Here is a 23,815-nt window from a genome sequence, read left to right as displayed (position 1 = left end):
TTGACGAATATATCCACTTTTGATGTATTTTGAGTATGAGAAATTGTGTGGAATATTACAATTTGATCTTAACTACAGTGCAGAGATGTATTTTTTAATATTTATTCCGTTTTTAATGATATTCCGAATTTTGTTAATCGAAATGATTAACTTTTGGCAGAGAATTTCGTCTTGTGTGAGATACATGGCTAATTTCATTAAATTATATTTAATATCTTTTTAACCAGTTAGTACTTGTATAATATTATTTGACCAAATATTTCCTCTGTATCTAAAGTTTTGCAAATTTTAAACAAATTCTGAATATTATTTCCATGTGTTTTTGTCATTTGAATCGACGTGATTATACGTTTCCTATAAGAATACATATTAATTCGGTGTAAATTAAAATTTTTATAACTTGTGAACGCTTTATAACTTGTGAATTAAATTTAAAAATTATACTGAATATTCTAAACATATGTAAGGACATTCTGTACAATTTTCATTAAATTCTCAATATTTTGAAAATAAGTGCAAAACATCCTTAAATTCATTTATATACAAATATCTTACAATCTTTTCGAAAGACGAGATAAAATCTTACTATGTGTCTACGATTAGTTTAATTCCAAAGCTCCTCGCGTTGGAAAGAATATTCAATAAAAGGCTGAATAATTAATAGGCGAGATATGAATATTTTCGAAGCGCCTTTGAATTGCGATGTATATTCGGCGTTAAAGGTATGTGACCTCCAAAACAGGTCGCAAGCCGAATGAGGTCGATATCAGCGTGCGACATTTAACGGTAATGAATTTTCAGAATTAATCGACGATCCATCATTGTCCGGTTATACCAGAACCTTGCGACACAAGTCGCGGTCTAATTTTAATATTCCATATTTTATTTTCCAGGTCACATCAAGACATCATTATTGGCAGGAAGCAATTTCAACGTCACGTGGCACCTCGCCTATCCCCATAGGGTGAGTAAAATTCCTTACAAGTTCTTTTTATCGCACGAATCTTATTTTATCTGTATTTTATATTTAATTATAAAATATAAAATATAAAACTTATAAAATGTACAACTCTTGATACAACATATATATGTATTGGGGAATGATTACACATTTATAGAATAAGGTTTTCGATGTTTAGAAAATTAATTAGCAAGAGTCTAAAAAAAAAACGGGAATTCCTTGAGAATGTCGAAAATACTCTCGAGGAACTATCTCCTTGAATATTTGATGACATCGCATTATTTTTTTTCGCTCTGACGCGCAACATTACCGATGCTGATGCGCGATGTATATTCATTTTACGGTATATTCAAGTTCCCATTATACATAGCAAGAGATTTTCATATTAATCTTTATTCTATGTTACTTCTATTCCATGTTGCTACAAGTTGTGAGAATATTTTTATACGGTAATAATGTACGGTAATATTTTTGTACTGATAATATCATTGCATTATTTTATTACAGTAATATTTTATACGATAATATCATTGAATTATCTGACTTTATTTATCGCGTCGCTCCACATATAACAAAACAGAGAGGAATCTTGAATGAAGTAACGGCTCGTTTTACGCTTCGTCCGATCGTGCTGAGAATTTCTCGGATTTCTCGCGGATATTTTGCGAAGAGAAAGGGAAACGCAAAATGTGTGTAATATGCGTGTTTATTGCCGCCGATCGCCATCGGCGCGAACTCTACGTGCATGTTACACATCTCTACTTACGAGTAAGCGAACCAGCTACTTAAAAGTCGTATCAACGGTTACGTGAAGACGGGATAAAATCGTACGCGTGCATTTTATTATTTATGCATCGGGACTACTTTCTCCGGAGCGCGCTGAACTTTCCGGGCTTTACGTTCCTCGGCCCGATGCGAGCGCGAAACGCGCTCGACATAACGGAATATTATTCGCGCAGTTATTTACGTAATGTGTGCTGCATTTAAATATATATACAGGGTGTCGGGGCAATCTCTTCCCAAAAAAAGCTCTTGTAACTTACCTCGAGAGCTTTTCAAAATATTATAATTAAGTATTTTTTCATCGAGTACTTTTCTGGCTTCGAGGCTCGAAATAATCTCTTAATTTTACATAAACCATAAAATATCTAATAAAATATTCATTTTTCGATTATCCTACCTTAATACTTTTATGTAGAAAATAATGAGAGGAATCAATTGGTGTAAAGAAAACACAGAATTGTTTCGAAGAAAAAATATGTAATTCGCAATTAACAATTACATTTTTTTTTCGAAACAATTATGTGTTTTCTTTACACCAATTGATTCCTCTCGTTATTTTCTACATAAAAGTATGAAGGTAAGATAGTCGAAAAATGAATATTTTACTAGATATTTTATGATTTATGTAAAAATCAAGAAATTATTTCAAGCCTCATAACTCGAAAAGTATTCGATGATAAAATACTTTATTATAGTGTTTTGAAAGATTCTCGAGGTAAGCTACAAGAGCTTTTTTTGGAAAGAAATTGCCTTGACACCCTGTATAAAAAGAAGTTTCTAAAATAAAATAATATCTGAATATGAATAACTTGTAAACAGGTGTTACGCAATAATTGCTCGATGAAAAGTTGTATAAAGGAAGCAAATTGGAATGATGTCATCATCACTCCACTTTATATCTTATCCGTCAGTTTTTTAAACGGAACTCCTAATTTTTTTATCTAAATCGATTCCTCGTAATATTCAGTGTAAAAAATTATAAGAGTAGGATGGCCAAAAATTGAATAGTTTACGAGATTTTTTGACATATGTGTTACTTTAATTTGACATAATTTTATATAAACACTTTCTGAAATATTCTCATAAAATATTCATCTTTCGATTATTTTATTTGAATACTTTTGACACAAAATCATGAGAGATGTCAATTAGTGTAAAGGAAATATAATTGTTTTTAAGAAAAAAATATTTGCAACGAGCAGCTACATATTTACGAGTTTATAAGTTTATAGGTGTATTATTTTATTTCAAACATCCTTCATATATATCATAATAATTGAGTCTTTTACACAGCGTGCATTACAATCATCACGATGAATTGTAATGATAATCGAGATAATCTACGTAAATTCTCATGAGTTCACATACAATTCTATAAACGATTAAATATAAAGATTGAAATCCAGATAAATTAAATTTAAATTATAGTGAACGGCTATCGATTACGTGTGTTAAATTGATCTTGTCGAATGTATGATTCTTGCGAATCTCCGGTCAACCGAAGGAGAAAGCTTTACGAGTCTTCGGAGAAAGCAATAGTATCGAAGTGCGAAGCGTAAGATTAAAGACATTGCATGTTATCAGAATTCTAAATAATAGCTCTTGCAATATTGCTGTATCAAAATCAACTTTTACCACTTCATGTCAACTGCAAAAAAGAGAGAGAAAAAGAAGGAATTTACTAAGCTGTTTCTAGAAAGTATTCTCATGTAAAATGCCAAAGATTGTTAGAAATTATAAATATATTTTCTTTCTTTTAATATTTGAGAAACAAATGTTAAGAAGATGAGAATCATCAAGAATCGTCTATTTCCATCTCATACATTTCATAGATTTCAATTATCTTATGTATACCTCTGATGTCTCATGATGTTTATGATTACACTTTGCTCTTAATTCTTTTTTATAATGATCTTGCTTTTCTAGTACATAAAACAAAAATATTATCAAGCAGTAATAATAATAAATTCTCCTCGTTGCTCATTAAAGTGCACCATGGCATGCAAGCGAGGAAACGTTGCGGCACTCTTATTCGTCCAACGAGCTCGATAATAATCGCCACCGGTCGTTTGTATTCAATGTACGAGTACTCGAACACTCGACACTATCCGCCGGGCATTACAAATTTGTTTGTCGTGATTACGAAAGGAAAAAAGCACATCTTGGAGAGATTCTGTCTCTTTCTTTTTCTCTAAAATATATCTATGAATATATCTATATATAATGTCATTGTAAATATTTTATCACCAAAAGTGCATTATCTTATCTATTATTATTTAATGTTATCTCATATTGTTATATTTAATTTTCTATTGTGAGATATTACTATCATAAGTATAACATATGATGAGTTTTTATGTATTTTTTAAATATATATTTCTTTTGAAGGAAAGTGCTTTATATAAATATTAGAACTTATAACGAAGATGATAGAAGATAATAAAAGAAAAAAAAGAAAAAAATTAAAAGTGAATAATTTTGTATATAAATGTAAATATGGATACGCATAGTTTAGCATTAAATCTTCTATCTAAACCTGTCTAATGTATCTTAATTTTTATAATTAGGTACTAAACTTATTAGTTTACTAATTTTGTGCTGATAATAATCATCAATTAAAAAAATATTACATAAAAATTTTCACAATCGCAAGTATTACAATAGACATAACTAAAAACCGCAAAATATTTTGAAATTAGCGAAATTAGTTCGATCAAAGCATAAAACATATTGATAAGAAGAGATAAATATTAATCGAATATTATACATATATAATAAACTTTTAAGTGCGTATTGGAATAATTATAAATTAAAAAGATACAATGTTATGCTTATCAAAAATGCCATTTAATTTAAATATTTACATCAATTTTACATTATTTTCACTACACTTTTGATACAATTTTCTACGAATTGAATACAAAAATCTACTGGTTTATAAATATATTTGTTCATGCAGTACGTTTAAAAAACTATTCTTCTAGAAATAATAATAGGTCATATAATAATATATGATGATGTCTATAGCGCGCACGCGCGTGTGTATAATGCGTGCGTGCGTGCTTGCTTGTGTGTGTGTGTGTGTGTGTGTGTGTGTGTGTGTGTGTGTGTGTGTGTGTGTGTGCTGTGTCTGTCTGTCTGTGTGTGTGTGTGTGTGTGTGTGTGCGTGCGTGTGTGTGTGTGCTGTGTCTGTGTGTGTGTCTGTGTGTGTGTCTCTGTGTGTGTGTCTGTGCGTGTGTGCGTGCGTGCGCGTGTGTTTGTGTTTGTGTTTGTATCTATATTTAATAAATTATAAATATAAATGATATAAACGACATAAAACAATATAAAAACTTGAAATCTTTGCTTGATAAATAAATGATTAATACATTATATATTCGTCAAAAACAATGGATGCAATAATGAATATGTTATATTTAAAAGATAAAATAATAGCACAAAATCGTCAAATTCATGAAAGCTATCAAAAACAATGATCTAATCAAAATCAGAATTTTACTTAAATTAACTGCTGATGGTTAATTGATGTGTAGCGATATTACGATATTGATCATCTCCTTCGAGATTTATAAGTCCGTTTGAATCATTGACATCTGAATAGATAGACGAACCTTAGAACCTTTTGATAGGAGTAACTGATAATTGCAGTAAAGGGGGAGTGCATGAACTTCGATTAATTCCGTCAGCGTTCGACTATTCGGCACAATTTGACATTACATAACGATTCCATTGATATCGATTCTCAACTAGATTTTCAGAAATGTTTAAAGAGTGTTTATTTGGAGAAAATCGCTAATGTCATTAAATATAAAAATAATATATGACAATAATAATATTAAATAATATATAAAATATACATATATACATATATACACACACACATATATATATGTATGTATATATATATATATATATATATATATAACTTATATATATTATTTAATATATAAATATAAATATATATATATATTAATATTATTTATATTATTTATTAATATTATTTAATATATATGTTATATATTAAATAATATATTATAAATAATATAAATTATATAAATAATATATAAATTTAAAAATAATATAACAAATATAAAAATAATATAACATTAGTCACAACACAACTTCGCACAATGCATGTGAGCTGAACTTTGACGTTAATGAGGGAGAGCAGGTATTTAATTAAAATGTAAGAGTATTATATCTGATAAAAGTAATAAATTGTAAATTTATTAATGAAAATATTAATTTTTCTGATACTAATATATATATATATATATATATATAATATATATATAATAATATATAATAATATATATAATAATATATAATAATATATATATATAATATATAATAATATATATATATATAATATATATAATATATATATATATATATATATATATAATATATATAATGATGAAATGAGGGGATTGATAGATTTTAATTTTAGGGGTATATTATTATTGAGTATAAGGTATATAAATATATTTATTTATTTAATTTATACTAAGTAGGTAGAAAAAAATATATGAAAAAGATTGTTAGTTTAATGAGTGTAAATTATTTATTTAAAGTTTAAGTGGAAGAGTGTAATAATAAGTTATATTTTGTGATGTTATTTATTTTGTTTATTTGATATATATTAATGAAAGAAGTTGGAGTCGAATTATTAATTGATCATTATCGGGAATAATCTAATTCAACCGAAGTTCATAGAGTTCCCCATTACCGCGATTATCAAAGCTCTTCTCGTCTTAATCGATAGCTAATGTTCCGTCTATCTATTCAGATGTCAATGGTTTGAATTATTAGTTAAAAATTTTTTTCATTGTTTTCATTGTTTTTATCAATACTTTCAATGATATAAACAGGAGAACATCGAGTATCTCGATTACAATGTAATGATACAAAGTATCAGAAATCAAATCTAGAGACCGAACTTGTGTGTGTAGACGTTGAAGCGATGTATGGTGTTGCTTCGTGCAATATCACTTATCATCTTCGTCACTGCTTGTATTATGACTGATTTTACGGCGTTTACTGGCACGTTCTGGAAGGCTGATATCAGAAAGGCTGCTGTCAGATGTTGGTGAATGTGGATTCACGGCAGCATATTTTATTTGCCAAATATTCATGGAACTGTCAGTTTCTTGCCTCATTTTGGAGGGATTAGATTGGCCAGATGATGATGGCCCTTGATTACTGCTCGATGGCTTTGGATTGCTGCTCGATGCAATATCAGGATCTATAGGATTTACAGGATCTACAGGATCTACAGGATTTGCAGGATCTACAGGATTTGCAGGATCTACAGGATCTACAGGATCTACAGGATCATTCGATGGATTTGTGTTGAATCTGTTAGAACATAAAAAATATTTGTATTAATTAATACATAAAATATAGCTTCAATTATATGCATAATACAATATATATCATCAAATTTTTCAACTATTATTTTTTAATGTCAAAAAATACTTTTATTATTAAAATATCATCAAAAACTTGAGTATTCTTAAAAATTTTATATCAAAAAACCAAAATTTTCGGTCGATTATTTAAAAAGAAATTCTTTATACTTATATTCGCAATTTATATTTACATAAAGTTTCACAAATTCTCTCTCTCTCTTTCTCTCTCTCTCTCTCTCTCTCTCTCTCTCTCTCTCTCTCTCTCTCAATTATCGAAATACTAAACTAATAAATTTTATATTTATTTATATATGTAATATATAAATATTTTTATGCGGTAACACCTAACAATAAGTTAAATTGACTCAAATATATATACCAAATATTTGTCGTAAATACATACTATATGTGCTAAATATATGAATTTTATAGTTTTATATCCATGATTTTCTTTTGTTATTATCATGCAATAGTATATATAATATATATACTATTGCATGATAATAACAAAAGAGTATATATAAATATATAAAATGTATATATAAATGAGTATATATAAAAGAGTATATATAATAGTATATATAAATGATTCAAAATCGGTAAATTAATAAAATTTGAGTTTTTCCGTTTTTCTTACCCTTTTGGTAATATATCCAAAGGTAAACGTATTTTATCCGGAAGTAATCCGAAGGTAATCTCGGAATCATGATATTGGATCAAATGGTTTAGCATGATGCACAGATTACTACGTTGAAACTCATGTTTACATTTCTTACACTGTTTTGTTCTTTTGATCAATTGTCCCTCTTCCTGAATCAGTTTATAATACTTTTTGGTTAAGTTCCTGTCTCGCCAGTTTCGAAGACATTCCCATTTACTTTCCGTAACGTTATGATCTTTTTTTAAATGTGTTTCCATAGGTTTGGGTGTTACGAATATTCGAAGCTCTGTCTCATATGGATCATCTGGCTGACATAGTTTGCACTTTATATTAATGCTTCTTGTACTATGTTTACTAGTTGAGCATGGCACCCTTTCGAAATGCGAGTCCCAAACGATTCTTTTTTTGTTAAAAATGTTCTCATAAAATTCGTTATGCTTAGTAGATAAATGACTATTCATTTTTTTTATATCGTCTGTATGCTTTGAATGGTTCCTTTCTGCACCACAAATATCGCATACGGATATACTTATACTGTCTTCTTTTATCGAAAAATAATCCCACATCCAACTTTTGACTGTCCAAAGTGCTTCTTCTCCATGTTCTCTCGACATGATATCCGTTATGTATCACAGTTTGTGTATTATTAAATACAAAATGAGAATTTAAGGAAAAGTACGAAGAATATAGAACTGGTATCTATAAGAAAGAAGGAAAGGTCGCGTAAAGACATATGATATGATTGTATACATACAAATATTGCTAGACTCTCTAAATCTGCCTAACATGCCTGTTTTGTGTATATATTGATTTAATAATGTTATTTTATAATATTGTAGGTGAAGAAATTCTCATCAAATATATTAATATTTTTATTTATACTGTGGATAATTAAAACCGTTAAAAATTAAAATTATAATATAAACGCCCTTAAAATCGATATATAATATAATATTTTTAAAATTTGCTCTTAAATTTATATATCTGTTATTGAATTTTTGAACCTATTATTAAATTTTCAGCTTGAATTTTTCGATAACCTCCCTTTCAAGTATATTTAATAAAGATTAAAACAGTAGAAATACAATAATTAATATTAAATTTGTGATTCAATACTCTCATTTTAATAATAAATTCTCAATTTAACAATTTTTCTATAATTATTTCTGTATCAACAATTTTTCTATAATCATTCTGTATTAATAAATAAATATTATTACTTTGTTAGAATTTTTAATTAAAATATTTGTAACAATTCAAGCCTTTAATTATTATTCGGATTAAAAAATTTTTATTCGATTTCTTATATTTACATTTCTATATTTTTTCAATTTTAGAAATTATTGAGAGTGGGGAATTACATTCGAATTATAATTAAATGACATTTTTTAATCGTTCTATCTAAATAAAGCATTAGCTAAACGAACTTGGTTCCAATATTTACAACATTTTTGCCAAACGCGACATGTCTGTCTTTTGAATAATATTTATGAGGCAAATAATATTAAATTTTATATGGATATATATACACAAGAAGATAGAAAAGCCTTAACTCATTAATTTATGCATGTATTGTAATATGTTGCTTTCCTTGTACATATTAATATCTAAATTTATGTGTTGAGTCATTTTTCTCTACGGGATGCATTTTTATATACATACATGAAATATATATCAAAGAGCAATTCAAAGAAATAAATAAATAATATTTTTATAAAATTTACTATTGCCTTTCCTCTTATTTTATCGCTGTTGATTTGATTTGAATTAAAAAGTGCATCCATTTAACAAGAGTACATCAATTAAATGCTTTATTATGTTGAAAGAATTATTTCCTTGGAGGAGGTTTTATCGTAAATTTTACATTGTGTATTATTGTGTATATTTACTTTCTATAATACCAATTTACCCATATCTACAAAAATTTGTTGCAATATCCCTATCATGCTCATATATATTGTTTAAGTGAAAAATATTAGCAAATTTAATATCGTACCTTAAAACAGTTAATTCACTCACGTATAAAAGTTTATTTTTAAATCTCTCTCTCTCTCTCTCTCTCTCTCATATATATATATATATATATATAGAGAGAGAGAGAGAGAGAGAGAGAGAGAGAGAAAGATTTAAGAATAAACTTTTATACGTGATTTATACTATTTTAAGGTACGATATTAAATTTGCTAATATTTTTCACAAAAAAAGAGAGAGAGAGAAATATATATATATATATATATATATATATTTTTTTTTTTTTTTTTTTTTCCTCTACCTACGTTGCTCGTCGCTCAAGGTGACGTGCGCTGAATTATTCACGAGCGTGGTCGCCTCGTAGGCATGCAGCCTATGAGTAGGCCGAATAGAGGCGGTTTATAGGCGGCCAACGTGGACGCGGTGCCTGGAGAGAACCTCCCGAGGTTGTGGAGATCGGTATGCCGGGTACCGTAACTCGAACGTCCGCCGATGACGATCGCTCGGGCACGAAGGCGTCGTCTCGCCTTCGGCTAAATGTGCAAAACCCGCGATTCTTACTTGGCGAAGCGTGCAGCGAAACCGAGCCTCCGTATGCAGCCGCGGCCTCCATTCTCGAAACGTTTTCCATTGTAGGTTCGCGATTATTCAACGATAATCTGCATTTTTTCGACACAGTTTCAATGGATGTTGTATCCTTGTCTAAGATATTGCGTTATCCGTATTATCATAATAGAGAATAAAATCTGAAAAATTTACGTGGAAAAGATTCCTTGATTAAAAATAAAAATATGATAGGAAATAGAAGGTATATTCTTTGCACAATCGATTTTAGATTATTCATAAATAATGAAATGAAATTTACAATTGAAAGAAATGAAGTTGAGAGAGAGATTTTAGATTTTACTCGAAGAATGGAAGAGAGATACCGAGGAAATCATATTCTCTCCTCTATGATGTACCTAGATTCATGAAAATATCAACCGCAATCGCGACAAGAATTATTTCTTAATATGCAGGAAAAATGTAATCTCTCCTTCTTAGGAAGGCAGTCGCGAGGTGATCGTTAACGGGATGGACGAAACGCGCGCGATAAACATTCGCGCCGATTACATTACGACATTTAGGGACATTAAAATCTTGACCGCAGCCTCCTCGGTCGCGCGGGAACATCCGCGCGAGATGCTCCGTCGACGCGAGAAAAATTCGACAATAACAACCGTGGCTGCTTCCGAGAGTGCAGGTGTGTTCGCCGTGCGAAGCAGTACCACGTCGTTGCGGCTGCACGATCTCTTCCCTTTCTCTCCATCGCGATTTCCCGCGAGGTGGGAACGCGCGACCATCATTTCGCTCTCCAACGCTCGTCTTTCATCGACTGTCTGATTGCTCGTCGACGCGATGTCACGCGACATTCGTAAGACAGCTACGAAATTTGCGCGTCTAATCCACGGTTTAATCCGGAAAATATGCAAGCTCTAAATTCGTAGATTCGTAGAATGATTAGATGTGATAAATAGAAAAAAAGAAAAATTTTTTTCTTTTCCATAAAGTAGTTTTTTGTGAAAAAATCAGCAAATCTCTCTTTTTTTTTCAAATAATATTTAATATTTAATATTTAATATAATTTTGATTATTACAAATTGATTTTTTCGTTATTTTTTAGATAATAAATATTAATGAATAACTAACCATTTTAAATATAGATTGCATTTCAATTGGGTATATAATTATATAATTATTGTTTTTAATTACAATTAGTTATAAAGGGCATGTAGAGCGAGAAAGTAAGTATATTACAAAAGTTTATTATGTTAAGATGTACATCAAAATAAGTCTATGTCGACGGTGACATTACAATAATACCGAAAAGATCAAAATATAGGCACGTTAAAGGCGATAGGTACGTTAAAGGCGAACGTTTTGATCGATTTTTCGATCGGTATTATTGTAATGTCACCGTCGACATAGACTTATTTTGATGTACATCTTAACATAATAAACTTTTGTAATATACTTACTTTCTCGCTCTACATGCCCTTTATAACTAATTGTAATTTTGTATAAGTAGAGCCTCGATTACTTTTATTTTTATTGTTTTTAATTAGATTTTCCAAAAATAAATCAAAATTGAATTTGAATGAATTGTTGTTATTATAGATACAAAAATAGTTTGTGGTAATTTTTAAAAATGTTCGTTTCTTTAGTCAAAAGATAAATAAAAAATATAAGAAGTTTAATTGTTTTTTATTATATTAATAAAAATGTATGGGAAAAAATAATATTATATTTAATATTATATTACATATTTAAAGAAATTTAAAGAAACGTGTTTTTTTCAACATTTATTTTTTATTAGAAAAAAAAACCAATTTCTTAAATATCTCTATAAATGACCTAAACCTTAATTAATTGTAAGAAAACTGAATAAAATTAATTTATACGTACGAGATTTTTTTTTAAATCGATGATTGCATAACCTGTTCGTGTAAACGTTTTCGCGCATCCTCTTCCTTCCGGATGCATAATATCGAATCCAAGAGTGAAGATAAAAAAGAATGGAAGATTATCCAAGGAGATATGTCTACGCGTGCAATTAAAATTAGCGATTTCCGATTCGAGACTCGCATATCTCGATTACGAGGTCGTAATAGCATATCCCGCAGATCGGCCCGCGGATAATCCTTACGTCGTTTCCTCCTACGATGCCGTCACGGACGGATACGGATGTTACTCAATAACGTTTATGAACTTGCATCGGCGCTTTCCTAACGGTTTGCTCGGGGGCCGACGTGATTATAAGGAATCTCACGATGTCGCAACCGATGGCGCATATCAATCGGTCGGCCGGGATTATTCATTAACTCGCTGTCATTATTCCGTCATTACCCCGGCGGGGGAGAAGAGGGAGGGGGCTCTTAATTCGGCCGAGAAGAGCCTTTTTTGCGCTTTTAATTCGGCGCACGATTTCACAAATCGTGTCGCAAGCGCGAGATTGCGAGGCGCGTTTCGCGGATAAACGCTGACAGAAATAACTTGACCGATCGCGGTTCGTGCATATGATGTGCTTGTACGATGCGACCCCATATACCGCTATCCATCGACATTCTGGCGTCGATGCGGACGCAGATATTCGTGTCAGGATCCGGATAATTATTATAGCCACGACCGAGATACATACTTGTCTAAATGGGCCGGGTTGCATGTCTTGGGTTGCAGCCGTAAACGTTGCCAGTCAAGTAAAATTAATGCGATAATTAAAAGAGCTTTAATGTAATTAAAATGATGCTTTCTCATTTTATATTCACTGCATGCATATGTTTATATGCATTTAATTATTTTATACTTATATGTTTTATGTAATTGCTTAAATAACGTGCCAATGAATAATTTTGTACTAATGACATCACTCGTGTCAAATTCAAAGAAGAGAAGTTCTAGTCCGTTATTGTTGATTTATTAAGGCCAGCGTAGCAAATGGCAATGACGAATGGAACGAATGCTTCTTGCACTTTGCTTCTTGCAACTCGAGAGATGGGAGAAAAAAATCGAGAAATCTCGGACAACCGGGACCCACTTGCATCAATTCCGCTTACGTGATTGGTATCGAAACCGCTCTAACGTTTTGTCGTGTTCCGATGATGTGCCATTTATTGCGGAACTCAAAGAAGAGCCATAAGTTAATAGAAAGGCATGAATGGACAAAATATAAATGATTAAATTGGACGTTTCGTGACTCGTATGTGTGACAGGAATACACTTTTCAATTTTTACGCTATAGGAAAATCCCCAATAGATGCCTGAATCTCTCTTTTTCTTATAAAACACTTAATCCGAGTCATCTTTTGTATCGAATAATGCACTGACATGATTATGTCAGTATAAAATATTTTGTCAGAGATGAATAACACGAACCATTGATATTGTAATTTAGGAGTAAATAAAAGAAAAATAAATTAACTTTGCAGCAAATGAGCATTTCACGTTTTTCACACATGTATAAATATGTATATTTCTTATTTTTCAGGGAGGCTTTCGGCTTCAGATCTTAGATTTCTACGATAGACCTCTGATCGACCTGACGCCTATCACACGAAACAGCGAATTCGTCGAGGACGATGTTACGTAAGTACGCAACGACGCATCGTTTCTGCTGATTTATCGTAAATTTGATACGATATTTCCGATTTTCAGGGCACAGAGCTATGCCGTGCACCTGCCGCAAGATTTCAGCTGCACCGACTGCACCATCAGACTGCTGCGAGAGGCCGAAGAATGGGGCTCCAGCTACAGATTTTGGTCGTGCGCCGACATTGATGTGAGTTTCTCATGATTTCTCTCTTGGCATAAAGAATAGCTTCTCTGATTCTATTAAATAATGCGATGATTTAACACATAAACTGGGATAATATCATTGCGAATTAATTGAGACGTAAGTTATTTTTTCCGAGTTTAATAAATAGACATACAGTTTAGTATTCAAAAAAATTATAATTGAAGAAAAATTGGATAAAGAAATTATTCTAACATCTTTTAAGAAAAATTGTACAAAAACATAAAATCCAGAAATTATTAATATATATATTTATAGATCAATAACTATTTTTTAATTATTTATATATTAATTATAAATTATAAATTAATTAATTATTAATTAAAAATTAATTAATTATTAATTATAAATTTATATATTAATAATTATTTAATTATTTATATGTTAATTATAAATTTATATATTAATAATTATTACCAATGTATTAAATTATCTCTCCTCTTAATTTATCTATAAAGAAAATTTATGATATCAATTTCTATCGCGATTTGGAAGAACATTTTCCTCGTAACTTTTTTTAAGTGATTTACACGTGCAATCTGACTGCTGACAGATTCGTCAGAAGAAGGATTATCGAGAGGATTGTAGCGGTCATGGACATTACCTGAGCCAGAGGTGCAGATGCGAGCGTCTTTATCACGGCCCGAGGTGCCAATTCAAGGAGGAATGCCTGGACGATTCGGACTGCGGTATTCAGGGCACGTGCATCGACAATGGTGGCACGACCGCGCCTACCAAGCACTGCTACTGCAACACCGGCTGGTTCGGTCCGGGTTGCGCGAAGAGTAAGTTTCACCGCGGAAATTCCTTTCGAGAATTTCTCGCGCGACTGGAACACTTTGGCCGAACCGGAGTTCCACCGATTCGATGTTAGAATGTTTCTCTAATGTAGAAAATATCTTTTGACATTATTTTAGTTTCTTTTATCTTACGTTAAACTTACCTTTCAAGAATTATTCCGGTGCACTATGCTATAGGTACGTTGGTGGTTCGCGATGAAACAGATTTCAATTTTGAGATAATTTTTTAAATCACTTACTGATGATTCTATTTTCAGGATCGCCGGTGAAAACCATCGACGTAGACTTGGACTCGTACACAATGAAGCGATTTTCCGATGACGTCGTATTTTACTGGAGAATCTTGAAGGAAAGCAAAGAGCTCGAGGGCGTCCTCATGGCCAATTCCACGACGTGGATCGCCATCGGATGGAGGCCCGACAATTTGGGACCGTCCTGCCGATCCTTCCCAATGATCAGGGATATACCCGAGCCACTTCCGCAGCCGGAGCCAAAGCTGGAGCCGATCGCCGAAACGGAACCGAAATCGGAACTAGAGCCGGAACCCGTAGCGGAACCGAAACCGGAACCGGAACCGGAACCAGAGCCCAGCATAGAAGGCGAGAAATCGATTGCGAAGAGACGATCGGCTAAGGCGGACGTTGCGACATTCGTAACGTCACGACCGGATGTACAGACCAGTGTGACTTATCAAGTCAGCACAAAGCTGGGTAGGATTTTTTAAATTATTTTTTAAATTATTTTTTCATATCGTTATTTCCCTAAAATGATATATTTGTCAATGCAATATTTTCATGAAATCATATCTCAAAAAGTTCTAATCGATGTTATATAATGACTTATTCTACATTCTTTTTAAAGTTTCTTTTTAAAATTGGTTATTTGCTATGACACGTGATATTTTTGTACAAGATTGCTTTTATATTATGAGAAGAAAATAAATGTTCGCATTCATAAGAGTGCTTATATTTTTTTTTCTACAGCTGCGCATAGCAAATAATCGCTAATATGCCATCATTGTTACTTGTTGTATTCTGACGTGTTATATTTGATCCGCGTGTAGGAGTTCAAGGCACGTAATTACACGAATGTCGGTCATAGAAAAATGATAATGCAAACAAAAGTAATTTGCGTTTGAATAATAATAATACATCGGATATTAGATAACACATATGAACATTACATGCAGATAAAAATACACATGTTTTTATCTGCATATGAATTGTAAAGTCTTTAAAGTCAGAATTTTTTTGTAATTTTATCATGATATATCAATTATTACATTGTCATAAAAAAAATCCTTATGCTCTGAATCGAGAAATAAGAAATGAATGATTATTTATACAACGTGATCTTTGTAACCGTTGCTAATGATTTTTACGAGATGGTTTTTTATTGATAATTAATTTTTTTTGCATAGGTCGTAAAAGAAGATCTCCAGAACCAGTCACTGTATCTTCAAACGGTATGTATTGTATATTTATGTCCACAAAACGCTCCCGATGAGTCGCTCGCTTATTCAAAAATTTAGTAGTGATATGTAGTTTGTCCAAAAAATCCCAGTAGTCTCTGTAGGAATCCTTTATACGATTTGTAATTTCCCTTTTTTCGAGACACGACGCACAAGGTGATGGTCCTTATAAGTAGGTAGTTCGCACGACGTACGATGCTTTGTTGCACAGGAGAACCAATCGCCAAGTCCAGCATTGTCATCGGGCAAGAACCGAAATCCGAGCCAGAACCTACCTCTGAGCCAGAACCAAAATCCGAGCCTGAACCCAGCTCTGAGCCAGAACCGAAATCCGAACCGGAACCTAGCTCTGAACCAGAACCAAAATCCGAACCGGGACCTAGCTCTGAACCAAAATCTGAGCCAGAACCGAAATCCGAACCGGAACCTAGTTCCGAACCAGAACCAAAATCTGAGCCAGAACCCAGTTCTGAACCAGAGCCGAAATCTGAACCAGAACCGAAATCCGAGCCAGAACCGAAATCCGAGCCAGAACCGAAATCCGAGCCAGAACCGAAATCCGAGCCAGAACCGAAATCTGAGCCAGAGCCAAAATCCGAGCCGGAACCAAAATCCGAACCAGAACCGCGATCCAAGCCAGAACCCAGCTCCGAGCCAGAGCCAAAATCCGAGCCAGAACCGAAATCTGAGCCAGAGCCAAAATCCGAGCCGGAACCTAAATCTGAACCAGAGCCAAAATCCGAGCCGGAACCTAAATCTGAACCAGAACCTAAATCTGAACCGGAACCCAACTCGAAGCCGGAGTCAAAGTCGGGAGCGACGAAAGGTAACGAATGGACCGATTTAACGCTTGTTTTCGCACATATAAAGTCGCCACGCTATGTAATATCATTAACTCTTGAGCTACCAGAGATTTTTGCCTTTTACCTTTCGTTTAGTGAAATACTTTTTACATCGGAATCGATTGTCAATTTTTTTCAAAATTCTGATCTTTTATTGAAAGGAGATTCAATCGTCTTAAAATTTTAATAGTATAAAAAAAAATCTCTTGTAGCCTGTGATAACCATCAGAACATATTGACAATGATCAGTAGTACATCATCCACGTTACTTTCGATATTCGCAACTTTCACGATAAGGGAAAACGTTGTACAATTGGAACGAGAGACCCGTAACGGTAAATATTTGCCGAGAAAGCGTAATTAGCGTATTGATAAGAAGAGAGTAATCTATTCCGTGCGTGCGACATCTGTGTCGCTTCTACCGGATGCGGCATTGATTGCAAAATGTTAACGCAACTGCGCTGACGCTGCATAAAATTTCCGTTTTATTAATTTGCCAATCGCGTTCTTAACATAGCAGTGAAGAAACACTTGTAGATAATATCGATAATGCTTATGCTTCATGTCTCCTCTCCCCTTCCCGGCCATTATTTATCCGGAATTTTGTTTTCTCTCCTGTAAATATACCGATATATATCTTCGGATTGTAGCATGCTTCGGATTGTTACTTCGACACGAAATTTGCACGTGTCTCGATTTTTACCCGTCACGATTTTTCACCGAAACTGTAGGATCATCATTTAAACTCGCATTACCATAACATCGACTCATCTCATATACAAATGAATAGTTAATTCCCTATCGATTAAAAAAATTATAAAGCAAGAATGTTATTCTGATTAAGTAAAAACAGAGAGGAACTTGTTTTAAAAAATATTTAAAGATATACATGTGATTATTTCAAAAAATTTTTAAATAATTTTGAAAGAATACACATATTCGGGATCTTCAAATTAGTCGTCTTGTATGATATAAAAACTTTCTAAAAAATTTAGGTGATAAAAAGAATACATCGGACACACTTTTCTCAATTCATTATTCAATTCATCATCATAGGCGTTTTACGATAAATATTTCGGGTGTATATTCGATTTTGCGTTAACTAAATTTACATGTTGGCTTTCTCCAAAAGCATCGCTACCGGCACCAGGACACAAGTACACACCCAAGCACGACTTCAATCCGATGGACTGCACGGACATTATAATCGGCATGGCAAGAGAGACGAATTATAGGATCGGCGATTATTACACGAGGGATCGATCGACACCTCGCAAGGACGAATATTGGGGCGGAAGGGACAGTTTGACGGCCGCGTTCGGTTACGAGCGCGATGGAGTCACGACGATGGTCTTCCGCAGGAAATTGGCCGCCGCGGAGCCGACCGATCATGAGATTCGCGACGGCAATATGCAAGTGATTTGGGCGAAAGGTCAAGAGCCGGGCAAATACGTGCATCAACCGGCTAGCGGTATCGAAAAGGCCAAGGCCAGCGTCAAAGACTTCTACAAGGTCGACGAGCTTAAATATCACGGCCATGGAATGCAGAGAGGCGCGGTGACGATGAATTTCTTTGGTGAGGCTTCTAGTCAACTTGCCACGTTTATTCGCAAATTGCTAGGCGGTAGGACGAGGCACGATACTTGGCATCTCCCGATAAAATTGTTTTCACATTCTCGAGTATTTTAAAATTATTATTTCTATAAATATATTTATAAATTTATTTATTTAATTTTTCTTTAATTTATTTATTTACAAATTTATTCATTTAATTTTTCTTTTATTTATAAATTTATTTATTTAATTTTTCTTTAATTTATTTATTTATAAATTTATTTATTTAATTTTTCTTTAATTTATTTATTTATAAATTTACTTATTTATTTTTTGTTTAATTCATTTATTGATAAATTTATATATTTACAAATTTTATTAATTTCTAAGGTTTTTCGTACGGTTTTATATATTTATAAATTTTATTAATTCCTAAGGTTTTTCATTTTATGATAAATGTTGATCATTTCGTGCGTAACATCCGAATATTTCAGACGAAGCTAAAAAACCGGAATTCGCCGGCGGGGTAACATTACAAGACGGTCGCTGCGGTGGTCAATGGCGTTATCCGAGAAATTGTTCGCCGGAGAATGGCACTTGCGAATACGCTATACAATGGACGTACAGGGGTAAAAAGGTAATCCATCTCATATTTTTTCCTTGACGTTTCATACGCGGGAGCAGACAAAGCCCAGTTCCTCTCTGATGAAATCAATATCATGGAAATTCTTCTTCTCCCTAGGATTTGATAACCTTCGTAATTTCCACGACGAATACCAATACATGGACCGGAGTTGGATTTTCCGATGACAGCAAAATGGTAAGAAGAATGGTTTGTCGTTAGATTCATTTTTCTCTCAATAAATCTCTGATATCTAAATTTAATTGTGAATTATAAATTAGTAATCTGTATGGATTTATTTTTCTTATATTTTTTCTGTTAATTTTTAGTCGCAAACCGATGCTGTGCTTGGCTGGGTCGACAAGACGAACGGTCGGGCTTTCTTGATGGACACTTGGATCAGTGGTTACAACGCGCCGTTGCTAGATCCATCGCAAGACGTTTATAACATCAGCGGTCGTATCGAGAATGGCGTAACTACTCTTGAATTCTCGAGAAAGCGTGTTACGAAGGACAGCAAGGATCTTTCGTTCACGGACGATCACTGTCTATACATGATGTTCCCGGTAAAAGGTGGCTCATTCAATCCGATCAATAAGAAGATCCGGAAACATGACGCAAATCCAGTCGTTTCGTCGGATAGAATATGCATCAAGTCATGCGGCTTAGAAGGTAAATATTGACTAAAAATTTATCGCATTTTATGATTTACTAAAACTCATAATGTGATTATTAATAATATAATTTTTAATTAATTTTTAATGAATATAATTTTCACCATTGCGTATTTCATATTCTTAATTAATTGTATCATCTGTTTCTATTGAATTATACATCACACATATTAAAATTATCACGATTGTGTTAATTATTTGATAGTTTAATTGATTAATAATTCTTTTTTATTAAAAAAATTATTTTTTTTTGTAATTATATAGACTCTTATGATCATTATATTAATTGAATTATTTATTGATTCATTATATTAATTGAATATTAATTGAATTCTTAACTGAATGTTCTAAAATGTTAATTTCTTACGTTCTGAAATATGTGTCTGAGATTATATTGCTATAAAAATATTGTTCAATTGTCTATCTAGAGATTGAAGAACAAACCACGCCCGCGCCACCGAGATTGCATTACGATATTGAAGTCAAACTCGTTAATCTGGGCGACGGATTTAAAACTCCCACACCCGGTAGTCCCGACTTCGAAGTGATCTCTAACAGGATATCAGACAGCTTCGGACCAGTCTTTGAGAAACTGCCAGGCTATTATCAAGTTCGACTTGACGAATTACGAAAGTAAGACAAAGTACTACATCAAGAGATCGAAGAATAGAGTAATGTGCGTGATGTTTAAATACGTTTCATTTTTTTCTCTTTTCGCAGAGACAACGAACAGGGGGTGATTGCCCGCATGAATCTGATTCTTGACAAGAACGAAGCTAAGGGCAGATCCTTGAAAGCTGCTGACACCGGGATAGAAGCGGAAAAAGCGTTACGCGAAGCGCTGGTGACTGGCAAAGTCGGAGCACTCAGCGTCGATCCGCAGTACTTAGTAATCAGAGCACCCCGAGGTAAATCTATAATCAAATGTATATATGATTATGAGCATCTCTACTATTCTTGCAACTGAAACATTTTTTCCACATCTACTTCAAGTTGAAATTAGACTTTGCTTCTTCTTACCAGTGCATATAATATGGCGATATCGTCTTAAAATATTGAAAATCACATATAATTAAATTAAAACAGGCCAGTTAGTGTCATTTCTAAAATATTAATAATATAAAATAAAATGCGAATGAAGGAGGCAAGACACTTGAATTATTTCAAATATTTATCGTCTCTTTCGATGTATCTTCAAGAATGATAGAATAGAAAACTGGAATTTGATTGCAGTGAACGATATTGAGGCGGAAGATGAAGATGATCGCTCAACCTCAGATATATTTCTGGGCACGACGAAGCTCTATATCATCGTCGGTTGTGTAGCAGCGTTGCTGGCCCTTGCATTGTTGCAGGCTAGTTGCACTCTCTATAGAAGCTCGAAAAGACGAACAACTAAGGTACGTTCTGTGTGTGTTAAAACTTTTCCTTCTTCGCATATTTTTTTTCTTTCTCCACTTTTCTCGCATTCCCAGAGAGGTCCTTTTTCTGAGTGTATTGTGTGTATTCTGTTGTTCCTCTAACGATCTTATTTGATTTCTAACGTGTTCCAAGAAACGTGTAACGTTAACAGAAAATTCTACTCCTGAAGGAAGAATAATTTCGAAGTAAAACATTTGACTAAACCCTCGCATTTGCCATAATTTCTCCACGTCTAATAATTGAATTAATAATTAGAATAACTCCATAATTGAATATATTTCAAATTAAATTATAAAGGTATATATGAACGATATGATGATTTGTTTCTTCTTTTACTTTGTTTTGAAAATGACTTGAAGAATTAATTTATCGTTCGTGTATGCCTCTTTTCTTGGAACACCCTGTAGCGTACGAACTACATACACTTTCATCCCCTAATGAACCCAAACATCTATTGCTTCGCTTGTGTTGCATGACCCGCGCTCCTCGCGACCAAAAAAGAGGGTGTACTCGCTGCCTCTGGCTTCTTCCGACGCGCCCAACCCGATTCATCGCACGAACGCGACGCGGTATCATCGACAACAAAACGGCGATCATCATCACCACCATCACAACAACAACAATCACCATCACCATCATCATCATCACCAACTACGGCATCATCAACAACACATCCCGTCCGAAATGCATCGGGCTAATCCCAGCTGGTAAAACTCCTCGTCGAGTATAACCGGTGCGCAATATTACACTCTTCCCACACATTTTCTTTCCGTCCGTTAATCGAAGCTTTTTTACTAATCTGCCTCTTCTCCTCGCATTCTCATTTCTCTCGCATGCCCCACATCTTCCCAAAGAGCTTTACTAAATCTAACGTCTTTCACTAATATTGTCAGAAATTAATTTAAGTAAAACTATTTTCATTCCTCGTGATTGTATACACATCGGATACTGAACTCTTTTTTGCACAGGAACGTTTAATCGCTAATGCCTGGAAGGACTATGCTTCCGGCGCCAACACAAACTTTGCATTCGAAGCATTTGAGACGGAGGAGAAGGCGCCACCGCCGCCGGTTTCCAGCTTGCCGAGGTCCAGAGAGATGATGACCAGCAACGGTATGACTGTCATGAACGGTACCGATACCGTCGAGGGACCAAATAGAATGGTCGGGCCTAGAGCAACCTACAGTTTACCTCGCGCGCCCGGTGCCAGACACTCTGCGCCCATCCAACCCGGGTACTACACGCAAGATCGCAGGGATCATTACGGGCGTGCCAGGAGCGTGCACAATCCAGCGGGTCCTCAAACAAACCAGCCAGACTTTTACTTTATGCCCAGTCAGCGAAAGTACAGCGGCGAGGTCGTGCGCGTTTATGTAGATTACGGCAGCCAGAAGTAACGAGGGGATTTAGACCGTGAATCGCGCGATAGAACGATTTAACCGAGAAGCCTCACCGAAGCGACTTGTGTATATCTGATATATATATATATCTGAATTAGTGACAGAGAACGCGAAGAAAAAGACTTGCAGCCTTCGCGCGGTGCTATTATCTCTATTTTCTTTCCCTTTTTTCGCGACTTCCCTTTCCCGAAAATCCGTTTGACGAAAATACCGAAGAGGGAAGTCCCCGTACGGAAGCATAGAAGTGGCGCTTTACGACCAAAGAAAGTTATTTTATAGGGCGCACGCCTTATAATCCTGTACAGAGCGCATAAACTCTTGTTAAAACTTTTGTGCTTTTGTAGTGGAAAAATGTATAGTTATGTAAGCCTATGTAGTTGAGAATCTGACACTCCAAGGACCCCTAGATCTTAGTGATAAGTATGCGAAGATTTTCAAGAGTAATCCAACAATCTTAAAATTTAATATCAAGAAAATATGGCGTTTTAAAGTTATAGAGCATATACAGAAATCTTAAATTAATAAGATCCAACTGTTTTGAAATTGAAGATCCAGAAAGTCATCTAAAGTAGTATTTCGTTCGATGGATTACGCGCAATAATATATCAACACATGCCCAATAAATGCATCTACTTAAAAAGAGCAAGCATGGACGTTTAAACAATAAAATATTTGTACATTTCTAGATGGAGTTAATGCGTCCTGTTTCTTTGATAGATTACCATTACTTATCATCAAAATATTATATCTACGTCTACAAAGAACAAGAATGTCATAGAAGAAGCGACGATACACACGATATAACGATAAAAATAAACATGCGCAGTATATCTGCGATAATTGAAACAATTGTTTAGTTGTTATGGATAAAAGTTGTAATGCCTCTGACAATGACGATACTGTAGTTAGAGAA

General features: G+C 33.6%; 2 protein-coding genes across 4 annotated transcripts in view; one reads left to right on the top strand and one right to left on the bottom strand.

The window, feature by feature from the left end:
- LOC105253456 overlaps positions 1-23,752 on the top strand; it is a 37,735-nt gene extending 13,983 nt beyond the window's left edge. The window contains exons 3-18 of one of the 3 annotated variants that reach the window (XM_025411185.1): positions 894-964; positions 13,812-13,909; positions 13,979-14,102; positions 14,671-14,902; positions 15,175-15,627; positions 16,338-16,382; positions 16,600-17,214; positions 18,363-18,806; positions 19,279-19,421; positions 19,527-19,604; positions 19,736-20,078; positions 20,509-20,713; positions 20,801-20,988; positions 21,314-21,480; positions 22,004-22,235; positions 22,471-22,650. In XM_025411185.1, the coding sequence (XP_025266970.1) occupies positions 894-964; positions 13,812-13,909; positions 13,979-14,102; positions 14,671-14,902; positions 15,175-15,627; positions 16,338-16,382; positions 16,600-17,214; positions 18,363-18,806; positions 19,279-19,421; positions 19,527-19,604; positions 19,736-20,078; positions 20,509-20,713; positions 20,801-20,988; positions 21,314-21,480; positions 22,004-22,213 (3,416 nt within the window). In that variant the 3' untranslated portion in view covers positions 22,214-22,235; positions 22,471-22,650. Of the gene's footprint in view, positions 1-893; positions 965-13,811; positions 13,910-13,978; positions 14,103-14,670; positions 14,903-15,174; positions 15,628-16,337; positions 16,383-16,599; positions 17,215-18,362; positions 18,807-19,278; positions 19,422-19,526; positions 19,605-19,735; positions 20,079-20,508; positions 20,714-20,800; positions 20,989-21,313; positions 21,481-22,003; positions 22,236-22,470 lie in introns of all 3 variants that reach the window. The other 2 variants (XM_025411184.1, XM_025411186.1) reach the window with 2 other exon arrangements.
- LOC112638828 lies at positions 6,360-8,432 on the bottom strand. The gene is made up of 2 exons (XM_025411188.1): positions 7,793-8,432; positions 6,360-7,102 (listed from the first exon to the last, which is right to left on the bottom strand). The coding sequence occupies exons 1-2, from the start codon at positions 8,428-8,430 to the stop codon at positions 6,733-6,735; spliced, it is 1,008 nt and encodes a 335-aa protein (XP_025266973.1). The 5' UTR covers positions 8,431-8,432; the 3' UTR covers positions 6,360-6,732.
- Positions 23,753-23,815: the final 63 nt, after the last annotated feature.

Source organism: Camponotus floridanus, unplaced genomic scaffold (genome assembly GCF_003227725.1).
Source record: "Camponotus floridanus strain SB8 unplaced genomic scaffold, Cflo_v7.5 scaffold38, whole genome shotgun sequence".
NCBI classification, from domain to species: domain Eukaryota; kingdom Metazoa; phylum Arthropoda; class Insecta; order Hymenoptera; family Formicidae; genus Camponotus; species Camponotus floridanus.
The sequence above is the reverse complement of the archived record's forward strand: the minus strand, read 5'-3'. Positions and strand labels throughout refer to the sequence as shown.